This window comes from Buceros rhinoceros, unplaced genomic scaffold, assembly GCF_000710305.1.
Source record: "Buceros rhinoceros silvestris isolate BGI_N320 unplaced genomic scaffold, ASM71030v1 scaffold13366, whole genome shotgun sequence".
NCBI lineage: Eukaryota > Metazoa > Chordata > Aves > Bucerotiformes > Bucerotidae > Buceros > Buceros rhinoceros.
In genome coordinates, this window is record NW_010415944.1 from 45,032 (window position 1) to 57,052 (window position 12,021).

At 51.2% G+C, this 12,021-nt stretch overlaps 1 protein-coding gene across 1 annotated transcript in view; it reads left to right on the plus strand.

Moving 5' to 3' along the window:
* GAB3 (GRB2-associated binding protein 3) overlaps positions 1–12,021 on the plus strand; it is a gene marked incomplete at its 3' end in the record, with an annotated part of 61,831 nt that overhangs the window by 44,706 nt on the left and 5,104 nt on the right. Inside the window, exons 3-6 of the mRNA XM_010137610.1 lie at positions 6,681–6,897; positions 7,302–7,780; positions 10,124–10,179; positions 11,278–11,533. Of these exons, the coding sequence (XP_010135912.1) occupies positions 6,681–6,897; positions 7,302–7,780; positions 10,124–10,179; positions 11,278–11,533 (1,008 nt within the window). The remainder of the gene's footprint in view (positions 1–6,680; positions 6,898–7,301; positions 7,781–10,123; positions 10,180–11,277; positions 11,534–12,021) is intronic.

Genomic DNA, 12,021 nt, shown 5'->3' on the forward strand with positions numbered 1-12,021 from the left:
CTGAACCCTGATCTGAAAGTTATGAGGGAACTCAGTTCTGCTGGGTGGAAATAATAGCTGGCTGCTTGGTCCCACTTTGAAGCAATTCCTGCTAGCAGGTCCTCAATAAGCAAAGGTACTGTTTATGTGGGAAGCTGACTGACTGTTCCCTTCTGGGGCCCTTCATTTCATTACATGTCCCATATTTATTTAGTTTGGTGTAATGTGAGACACCTGTTCTCGGACGGTGTCCTGCAGAACTCGCGTTTTCTCAGGCTTTGCTGGCTGTGGAATGTGCACAGACCCGGGTGTGTATGCACACACATAAATCAATGACAAAAGTACGGAGTTGTCGTAGTCTTGTAATGAGAAGAAAAATAAAGCAAAGGCAGAGGACAGGAGAGTGTTAGAAGCGTGTGTCGAGACTCAAGAGATGGTTGTGCCAGTGAAGCATAAAGTCAGCCTGTTTTGCCAGGACCTACACCTGTACGTACTCAGTAGGGTGGGTGTCTTGGAAAGCTTCCAAGAATTAACTGCTCCAAGATGGATGTAGCCCGTAATTAAAGCCGGGACCTATATCATCATTAACTTACCTTTCAAATGAGACAGCCAGGCTCAGATAACAGCAATCTGTCTTTCCCTTGACATTTGCAAGGGGCAGATACAGCAGCAATTTGAGAGCCTCATAGGAAGTGAGTCAGAACCAAGTCCTTCGCTGGGATAAAAGGTAGCGCAAGAGCAGAAGAGGGCAGTGATGGAGGGACGGGATCCCGAGGGCAGGCCAGTGTTGGGAGGTGTCGTAGTGTGGCTGGGCACATTATCATACCGTGGTCCCTGTGCTGCTACTGGTGCCTGCAGCTGCTGCGTAGCCATACCATTACCTTGTCACCTGAATGGAAAGAAAAGGCCATGATGAGATAGTTTCAAATAGAACATCACATTCCTGGCCTTCTTTAATCTTCTCTTCAGTAGTTCATTCTGAGGGGAAATGAGGGTGGATAGAGCAGTGGTCCTGTAATAAATCTGATGTCTGCTCTCTTCCCAGTTGCTCTAGAGACCACCAGCACGATGTGCTGACATGTTCTTATGTGCCCATGGATGGAACTTGTGAACTAGAGATGGTAGCTTTGAGGGACTGGAGTCAATAGCCCTTTGAGGACTGGATGTAATTGGGGATATTCAGTAACCCCCTTGCTACCCTTCTGCCCTTGTTGACCCTGAGATGTTGATCTTGCATTGCTGCTTCTGGTGCAGTGTTAGTTGAGGTCTATTTTTACCAATTACTCTGAAATGAAGGAAAGTTTTTCCATGCAGAACAGAAAGGAGGAAGATAATTTTCTTGTCTCAAATGTATTTGCAGGCTTCTGCTGGCACTGTGTGGTTGTGCATAGGGAGATGTGAAGTGTGGCAGAGGAGCTAAGGCAGTGGCTGTCCCCAGGAGAGGTGTGTCTATACTGGGAAATATCTGTCCTGTTTTGCTGGTCCGGTGCAGCATGGTTTGTAGGAATTACACGTGGGCAACTTGAGTGTTACACAGCCAGCGGTGTTTCTCTCCCAGCAAAGATTGCTGGAGTAGGCACTGATGGGAAAGTGACAACTCTTGGTGTGGCAGTGGGGAAAGCTGACATCCCAGTTTCCCTCTTGGCTCAAGGCAGGTATTTCATCCCAGGAGGTTCAACAGCATGGAGTGTTTGCTTTGGTTCACTATAAAGTCTGGCCCCTGAGCTTCCAGCCCTTGTCTCAGGCTGTGTACGCTGAGCTTCCAGCCATGCACCTACGAGCTATTTGCCGTCAGAGATACAGTAAGATCTATTTATCCTGGAGTTCGTCAGGTCTGGGGTGTGTTCAGGTTGGGCTGCAGGGCGTGTTCAGATTTAAATCTGCACCGTTCCCCAGGTTGCAGCAAGATCTCAAACAGTTACTAACTGCTTCAGCGTTTTGGAAGCACCTAAATCCCCCAAGAGCCTGTAGGTTTAAACAAATTACCCTTAAAAATTAACATAAGAAGAGAAAAGCTCTATTAAATGCCATATGCTTTTTTAACTTGAATGTTACTGTATTAAAAAAAATAGTCCCTGAAATGAATCATCAAAAGAAAGACACATCAATTTCAGGAGATTTTAATAAGCTGTTCTGTGTATTAAAAGGAACCTCAAAGCCAATATTACACTGTGAAATCAATCACTCTTAATCCTTGCATCTCTGAAAATCTGCTGTGACTTTGAGGCCAGAATCAAACCTGCTGCTTTCTCTGCTTAATGCACAGAAAGTGCAGCCACAGCTTTGCACAGTGACTCAGCTGTAAACACGGTCCTGTGGTTCCCAGTCAGTCCCTTCCAGCAGCAGAGAAGCCAGGTCCCCGTCATCAGAGGCCCCTGGTCTGTCCTGTAAGCAGAGGACAGCTTTTTTATCCATGGCTGAGAGACGGAGGCGACGCATAAGCTCCAGGCAGATGTCAGGAAGCACCTGGGAGGGTGGCTGTCAGGAAGGACTTGCCAGCAGCAATCATCACGCTGCAGCACTCAGCTGCAAGAATCAGTGCTGCTGGCTGTGCTGCGAAAGATGGGGGAGCTGGCACCTTCGGGGGAGTCAGTGGGGGGAGAGAGGAAGAAGCCCCCCACCCTATTTTCCTGCCGTTTCTATGTACAATCTTGCCTCCCCCTCTGGTAAAGGCTCCTGATAAAGCAGACATTCCCCAAGCCCACAGGAACCGTGGCCACGCGGGGGATCGAGAGGACGCTTGGGCCGAGTGGCTGGGCAGGGAAGGGGTGAAATGAGGTGGCTATGGGACATCGTGGGCACACTTTATATGAGCTGAGGCATGATTAACTGACATGATGCAACAGATCACCTCTTCCATTGCTGTGGATGTTGTTTACCCTTTCCCATTAGGAAGCCTTAATTTTAAAGATTGTAGCTGTGCATGGAATTGTCCCCCAGGCCATGCCTTGGCAGGCAGCTTCTCAGCCCAAGAAGGACCTTGGGTTGTCTCTACACTTCTTCCACAGGCTCCAGGTATTCCTCCACATCCCAGCTAAACACCTTCTCCTTATGGATGCGGCCCTTGCTGAAGGTCCCTGCTGATCTCCATCACTCCCCTCTTGCTCTACTCTCCCCCACAGCACCCAGGGCCACAGGGGAGCCTGATGTCCCTGGGGAGGCCCCTTACTGGAGCCCTCTCTGTAGAGTGCCTGGATCAGGATGCTGGCAGGTAGTGAATGATTACCCTTGGGTCCCTCTTGGCTGCTGGCAGTTGGATTAGAGCATTTCTGCTCCCTCACCTCTGGTTGCTCTGTTGTTGACACCCATCCTTGCCCATTGCCAGCACCTTCTCCCTATCTGCCTGCCCTTCTGATGGTTTCTTTGCCACCTTAAATGTCTCTTTCTTTTGCCAACATGCACAGACTCTGCCCTCCGTGGCATGGGCATGGTTTGACTCCCCAGGACCTTGCTGCATCCACCCTAGGGAACATCTCCTCCAGCCAGGACGTGCTGGGAGCACAGGGAGCCAGGATCACTTCACTGAGGGGCTACCTGGAGGGACTGTGCTCTCCTTGCAGAGACTCTTCCTCCTGAGCATCTTCTCTTCATTTGCCCCCTCTGTTCCCACACAAGTGGGGCAGGCAGTGTCCTGGCAGGTTTGCTCATGGCAGCACCTGGCCCTTGCACAGGAGTTTGGGGAGATGTGACACCTCCTCACAGCCCATGCTGGAGGACAGGCACTGGGGCTACTCCTTCCCTGCTCCCCCCTCAGCGGGAGGAAATCCATTCTTAGCTGCACAGATCCAAGGCTGCTCTTTCATGTTCGACTGTGGCCTCTTGCCAGGAGGGATGGGTGGCACTTCTGCCGCCTTGGTATGGCCATGCAGCCGGGGGGAGGGGGATGTGTGTGCTGTGAGCAGGACCCCCCTATTTCACTGTGTCCCTGTTTCACCATAACAATTTCTGGGGCATGGGCTGGGGTCTGCAGCAGAAGGAGGATCCCTGCTTCTCCAGGCAATGGCTCTCCATTGATGGACCCCTGTCAAGGCAGGGCAGAGGTTTTTTTGGGGTTAGTACACCCCTGAAATAGTCCTTTTGGCAGCTGAAGCCTCCTGCTGTCTCTGGCAAAGGGCAGGGCAGGCACCAAACCTATTCTCTGCCTTTTCTTCGTTGAAAGTGGCCATGCATAATTTATCCTAGCCAGCTGCTGTCACAGTGCGACTTTAATGCACGCTGATTTGGTTACCAGCAGAGCTGGCAGGGACAGGGATGGGCTGCTAGGAGCTGGCTGCAGGTCCCTCAGCCCCTGAAGGTTAGAAAAGGGCAGGTCTGTGCTGTCCCCATCCCTCCCTCCTGCTCACAACGGTTGCCATGTGGTCTGCAGCTCACAGCCTTTCCTGATGGGATAATCCGTGTCTAAACCCCGTGTGTACCAGATGGAGTTCTGGCCTGTTCATTCTCTGCATTAATCCAAAGTGTCATTAATTTCTTTCTTATGCATTGTGGCAGTTTTTCGTTGTTTTTTTGTTTTTTAAATGTGATCAGATGGTGACGTGAACGTGCTTTCCTGAGATCCCTGTGGAGTTAGCTTGGTGCATATTTGATCATTCTCAGCTTGTAAGACAGCTCTCCTAGTCCAGGATTTGAACGCAGAGTTACCATCTCAGCCAGCACAATGACCAAGAGAAGTTCTTTTTCAGATGGGAAGGCTGCAGCCCTCAGCTCTGCTTTGCAAATGTGAAATCCTGTGAAAACCATCCCTTTCAGATGCTCCTTGCTGAAATCCCACTGCTATAAGCACCTGCTCAGAACTAGGCAAATGTTTTGCTTAAGCTTGAGTTTAAGCACGTGTTTATGTGCTTTGCTGACCTGGTGTCCACTGCTACACCAGACCCCCCGAGGTAACCAGAGGAAGCAGCAGTGAGTCTATACTGGAAGATGGGAAGGGAAGAAGCAGCCCCTTCTCCAGTTTAAAGGGATGAGGTGTGGGGTGGTGCAGGGAGAAAAGATGTTTAACTTTCCTGACTGAGATCGGAAAGATGACAGGATGAAGCCCACTATGACCTGGGTCACTAGAGGGTTTGGGTTTTTTTGGTGATGTCCCACCCAAGCCTTGGCAGCCCTCTCCATCCCTCCTGACCTGCTTGCACGTATACCTGGCACCTCCCAGGGCTGAGAAGTGGCTACAACAACCCAGTACAGTGCCAAGGCTTGTTGCTGTGTTGAGCTGAGAATTAGACAGAACCTGCTGGAGGCTCCCAGGACCTCACCACACAGTGCAGGATCTGGCCTGCAGCATGCATGCAGATGGTCAGGGGCTAGTTGCCAGCATTTCCAGCAAATTCTGGTGATCAGCATTGGAGAAATCTGCTGTCCTGCTGCACTTTGAAGACATGTTCATGCTTGGTTTGGTTTTATCTGCAGTAGCTGATTCCTTGTGTTTGTTTTTGCTGTGGGGTTTTCCATTTGCGGTTTTGACTCAGGTGGTCTGTGCTTCAGCCAGAGGGATGGCACCCACTGCCAAGCACCACAGGCGCTGGGGACAGCTGGGGTGCCCAGCGAGCGCTGCCTGGTCCCCATGCAGCAACCTGAATCTTCATTAGAAAATTCCTATTTTCTACTGGAGGGCTTGTGCTCCTGGTGCTGCTGTCTGAGCCTGGGGGAGCTGCTCTGCAAAGACACCCCAGGCCCTCCCCTCTCCACAGCTGCCCATGAAGGGGGGTCCGCTTGCCCTGAGGACTTAATTTTTTCAGTTGAAATGCCCCAAAAGCTGGGCCAGAGGCTGTGCTTCGCCTTAACTCTGTGTGGCACAACCATCACTCCCTCATCCCTCCTGCCCAGTGTCCCCAGCTCTCTAGCAGGGATGGAGCCTGGGGGAGCTGCAGCACCAGATGCATCTCTGTTGCCTGGCAATGCTTGGGCCAGGTGGGTGCAGGTGCCTTGGCTGTATGCTGCCAGCGAAGGGTGGCCTTGGTGGTGAGAGAAGCCCGGAGCTGAGCGGGTGGCCACCTCTGTGCAGCCTGGGCCAGCCCTGCTGCCTGCAGCCCAAACCTGCTCCTGTCTCCCTCTCCCAGGGGAGTGTTAATGCCCAGGGAAGGTATCATGGAGCACAGGCTCCCTGTGCCTTGTGGCCTCCAGAAAAGGAGTGTCCCTCTCCTCAGCAGAGCTGACAATCCCCCAGCTGGGCAGAAACAGCTACACCACAGCTCTCGTGGCTTCAGTGTCCAGCCTAGAGAGGCATAAGGAGTTTGCAGACAAGTTCGGGGGTGCAGCAAATCTGGCTGCTCCGTGAGCCACAAAACTTTGTTCTGTCCACCGAGATCTAGAAGGTAGGGAGGAATCAATCCCTTTCCTTGTCACCATTAATTAGAAATGTTAGAGGTGAATTATTTGCGTTAGGTCCTAAAAAATACTTGCTAAAGCAGCCTGCTCTGCCTTAGCACGCTCCTCAGCAGAGGCTGTCTTCTACTGCCTGCGGGAGAGGAGGGCCCAAAGCAAGGGGTGTCTGCACCTCCTGCAGCCCCTCAGTTTGGCAGCTGCCTTGCCCAGCCTGGGCAGAGGGAGCAGCTGCAAAATCAGGCTCCCCTCTCCCCAGAATCCATTTTTGCCTCAACCCACTGCTGCTCTGGGGTAAAGCAAGGTGGTGATGGCCAGGAGAGGCGGTGGGCCAGGGCGAGTCAGAGCTGTCCCTCAGCTGGAGCCATGCATTCCTGTTGCAGGTTCAGTGGAAAGCCTGTCTCGCACAACATCGTCCCCGCAGCCATCACCAGCTGCCTCCACTCACGCCTCCCACATCGCTGATCCTTCCTTCTCGGTTGACCATGCTGCTGCTGACGCGTCTGCTGCGGAGGAGACCCCCAGCGAGTCAGAGTCAGTCTTCCTCCCCGACTACCTCTTCCTCTCCAACTGCGAGTCGGGCAAGCTCAGCCACAACAGGTAGGTTTGCGGTCTGCCGGATGCATCAGGCTGGAGCCACCCTCTGCCTGCTCAGTGATGCCCTGGGAGACTGGGGCAAACTGGTCCTTGAGCCCTGCTGTGCAGGATACGCTCCTGAGCACAGCAGGGGACCCATCGGCCTTACTCAGTTTGCAGGGGGCTTTTTGCTGCATGGATTATCGCTTGAGTGTTGTATGGTGGTCCTGTCCCTTTCCAGGGTGGGTGGCTGGAGGCATCCCACTTTGATGTCCCTCCAAGTGCCCCATCCCCCAGCTCAGGGGCACCTTCCACAGCCACAGGAACTGTGGGGTGGGTTGGTTGGAGGTTTTTCGCGTGCATGGTGCTTGCTCAGTTACAACCAGGGGAAAAGGAATGTGCAGGTCCTGACCTCTGTCTCTGTGCAGGTGTGACAGCTGGTCGAATTCAGACAGATCTCTGGAGCAAACCTCATCGGACGATGTTTTTGTTGACTCCTTGCAGTCCCAGCCCTCCTTGTACCTAGTACAACCATCCAGCACTGGCACTGTGCACCAAGATGGGGCCCCGTTGGCAAATCCTGGCACCGTGTCCAGGAACACAGATGTTAGTGGGACACCCAGTGACTTTTCCTCCTCTTCGCCACTGGTGGGGACACCGCTGACACCAACCTTTCAGATCGACAAGAGCCAAAACGCGCTGCCCTATGGTGTAACCCAGCTGGATGTCTTGTCCAACACGCCTCCACCACGGCCACCCAAACCAACCCACCTCTCAGACAGGAGAGGGGATGAGGTGGGAGGCGGGGCCCTCCAGAACGGGCACGCAGGGATCTACCTGGCTCAGGTCGCTCTGGTGCCCAGGAGGATCTCCTTGTCCAGCTTAGACAACGTGAGGAACTGGAAAGGTGAGTGCATTTCTGGGAGCCAGCAAAGCAGAGTGGGTGCCCGCTTCCAGTTGTGCCTCCCCGTCCTGCCCCTGAGAAATCATACGCTGCCCAAAGCAACCTGCTTGTTTCAGATTAATTGGCAAGCAGGATTCAGTCCAGTCCCTCACATCAGCTCCTGCTCTGTAGAGCAGCCTCTGCCTCTGTGTGTACACATGGGCAGCAAACTGGCTGTGATCTCTTCAGGGTACTTCATGACTTGCTGGTTAACCATGCCCCATCCCTCTCCAAAAAAAGCAAGCAGTAGGAAACCAAAAAGCTGGTCCCTGAGTTGAGCAGTGCCAAACTCTCTGTGTACGCAGGTCAAAATCTGGGCTCGCACACGGGAAATGCCTTTGTAGCTGTGCTGCTTCGCTACGTCCAGCCCTTTCTGTAACAGCAGCAAGTGTTTTTGCAGCTTAGAGTAAAGAACGGGAAGCCAAGGAGACACTGGGGATAGGATGTAATCCCAGTTGAACCAGGGACTCCCTGTGCCCTTGAGCAAATCCCACTCTGTCCTTGTGCTTCGGTCAGGGTAGCCTGAAAACCCGCCGCAGAGCGAGGCTCTGCTGCAAAGCGACTCCTGCTCTGAGCTGGGGTGACTTTTCCGCTTGTTCTTGAAAAACCGTTACTGAAACAAAACAAAGTCAAAACCCTGGAACGTGAAGGTGTCAAACCAGCACACACAGTGTCAGAAAGTTGTATTTTGTGGACCCCCAGCACAGAGGGAGGCAGCCAGTGTGCCCGGCTGGAAATCGTCAAGTATTTTGCAGTGATCTGTCATTTTTGGTGAGGAAGAAAATGTAGGTTAAGGACTTCAGACTCCAGTAGTTTGAATGAACAACCAGTGTTTGGCGCTGTTAGATCTTGCTCTTAGAGCTCACAGGCTAAAGCAAGCAGACCTCTGTCCAGCCTGTTTATCAGCGTACAAGCAGTTCTTGGAAGGTTTCTGGAGAAACACCCATTGCTGGAATTGGTGTTCTTAATTATCAGGTGCATTTGGGTGCTCCCTGAAAGGTGCTGCACGTGTGCTGCTCTGATGCTGCCGGCATTCTCGGGACCGTTAACGTTCCTCCAACCCAGTTTGTGCCAAAATGTTTTTAAGAGGATGAAGTGGCCAAATGTCATGTTCTACTGCTCTGCTGCAAGGTTATCTCTGCCTGACAGGGGGCAGCAATGAATTAATAAGTGCTGCTATTTTTTCTTACCCTAAGCGCAGCTGAAACTATTTGAAAGGTTAAACTCTGCATTAAAATGGGTTTAACAAGAAAGATCAGAAAAAGCAGCAGGGAGAAGGCAGCTGTTCCTTCCCCAGCTCCCAGAGTGAGCCCACTCGAGTTGTTTGATTTTCTGCCCTTGGCAACCTGTAAAAGCTGAACAGATGTAATTAGCCCAGCGCAGAGGCAGCGGGTGCTGGATGCGGTGCCATGGCGCTGGGGAACGAGCTGTACATGTGTAAGGCACCTGTATCCTGGCATCTGCCGGAGCATATGCCTCGGTATCTTTTTTTGGTCAAAATCATAAGCATAGCTGTCCCAGCACCGTGACTGTGTCTGTCTGAATACATATCTGCGTGGACGGTGTTGCTTTGTTCTTGATTAGCTCTTCTGCCTTCTGTAGGAAGCTTCTATGCACTGACTGCAGATGTTTTTGTTTCAAAAATAAGATTGACCTATATCAAGACAAGGACCAGCCTGCACAAGGGGGTGCTGTCACTGTTGGCCGTTTCCTCTGGCTGTTTGTTTTCTATCAACTTGAGCCACTTGCACCCCATCAGCATTTCTGGGTGACAAAGAGAAGAATTTCTCTCCTACCATTAAGTTCCCCGGTGCACCCTCTGTACAGTAAAATATGCTTCCCTGGCACCTTATGTACGAGCTCCTAAATAACTTTCCAAACCATAATGAATTAGTATTCACTACAATTCCTTTTCATATAATTTTCCCAATCTGACAGATGGGAAAACAGAGCGAGACTAGAGCAGGAGCTGAGTTTAAACTTTTGCTTGGTTGCTTGCTCTCCACACCGCACCGGTGTTTCTCCCCAAATCCTTATGTTAGAGGAAGGAAAACTTACATCTAGATCTTAAGTGAACATGCTCCTTGATTTCATTGTGCCTAGAATAGATGTAATTGCTCTTGAAATACTAGTGGGTTCGTTCTGGTCTTAAGTGTCATTGGATATCCTCATTTAGGATAAATACTGGGAGTTATGGAATGTTTATAAAGCTCTTATTATTTTAAAGCCATAAACTTTACACCAGAATTATCTCTGTAAGGTTACATGGCCTTATCCCGTTTTAATAGTTTGTTTTTTCCCTTGCAGCAGACATGGAAGGCAGTTCCTTAAGAAGTCGGGATAAGAGACTTAGCTTGAATTTGGTAAGTATTCTGCTTGCAGAAATTTAAACCACTGGCACGCACTTCGAAAAGTGAATCATTTCATGTCCTGATATTCAATCATTCCTCTCCTGTGTTCAGCAGAGGAATAAAAAAAAAAGGAAGAAGCGCTTGGCCTTGAGCAACTTCTGTGCTGCCTCTTGGTGGCCACAGAAAGCCTTTGAGAGAGGAGGGAGGGGCAGGCCATGACACTGAGCAGAGCTTTTTAAAGCAGGTGAAGCCAGGTCTGTTGAGAAAAGGATACCAGTAACCTTGAGAATTAAACAGTTGACTGAGAGCACCTGAGAAAAGCTTCTGTCTTCAAAAATGGGTGTGAAGAAGCATATTGCTTGATGATCCTGAGGGCTATCTCCTCATTAGGACCTAGGAAAGTCTCTGCTCTGAAAGCGCCGTCAGTCCAAAGCTTCCTGACTCAGCCTTTGGCAGCTGTGGTTATGAGTAGCACCATCACACATTACATAGCCTGTCTTCTCCCTGGTGCTAGATGCTGTCTTCGGTGTGGCAGATCCTCTGCTGCTTGTGTGTGTAAGCTGTGGCCATGGGCAACTTACCTTTTTCTCCCATTTGAAAGCTTGCAAGGTTCATAATCAATCCCTTCACCACCCAGCACTAACCTGCCTCAATCAAGAGTTTGTTCTCAGCAGTATCTTGTAGGTCTGTGTGCCTGCTCTCTCAGCTTCCACATTTGCAAAAATCTAGTTCATCAGGTGTCTCTCCTTCAGATGTTTTTTTTTTTTGTATGAAGGAGCCTCCTTTGTTTTATAGGTCAGAATTACTGCTGGGAGAGGGACATGCAGCCTCCCTGAAGTTGGAGGACTTTAAGTCACCAATAAGTTTGGTCCTAGTTTCCAGCAGTGACTTGTGAAGCTCAGAGGTGGATTTCTCCAAAGCTGGAGTGTGCATCCGAACTCCTGCATTTGTCTCCTGTCTTTCCAGCTTGCACCTCTTGGGTCATGTCAGGCTTCTCCTGGCCTGGGGCTCGGCTCAGATCTGTTGCCAGCAATCAGCACCTCCTGGCTTGCAGAGTTAGCTATTCATTCATCAACCCACTTCTTTTTTTTCCCTCCTTTGCTCCTGAAGCCCTGTCGGTTCTCTCCACTCTACTCAACTGCTTCGGACAGCACGGAGGACAGCTACGTGCCCATGCGCCCCAGCAACTCTCCCTCTGCGCCCAGCTCTGAGTGTTCATCCGACGGCTACATCCCCATGAGCCCTGGCTCAGCCACGTTCACCTTCCCTGTCGTCAGCACTGAAAAACTCACCAGCCCGTTACCTGAGCTTCCCTCGGACCTGGAGCCCCCTCCTGTGAACCGAGACCTCAAGCCGCGCAGGAAATGTAAGTCCAGTGCAGTTGGCAGCCAGGGGGTCCTGATAAGCGGTGACATGGGTGACCTCCTTTCCTAGCGTCCTTGGTGCATTTTGAAGCGCTTCCCACTCTAGAAGAGGGTCAGAATTGCTGTGTAAATGGCTTACAGTGCTGTAGCACAGGATGCATCTGTAGGGTTGTATGTGAACAAGAGTGTCCACATGTACTTGTGCAGTGTGAGGCCGGGTGGCTGCGCTGGCACGGTGCATGGCTTCAGATCCACTCTGCCAATGACCCAACGGCTGTAGCCTTGGAGAGGCAGCAGAAGTCTCTCTGGAGTACACGTACTGCTCTCTCACCAGCTCCCTGACCTTCCAGGAACAGGACATCCAAACACTCCAATACTCAGATTTGGTGTGTGTGCTGTTGGTTAAACCTCAGTTGGGTAGGCACAGCTCTCCTGGTTTAATTAGGAATTTCCTGCAGATGCTTGTACTGATGGTAGTTTTCCATTCCTG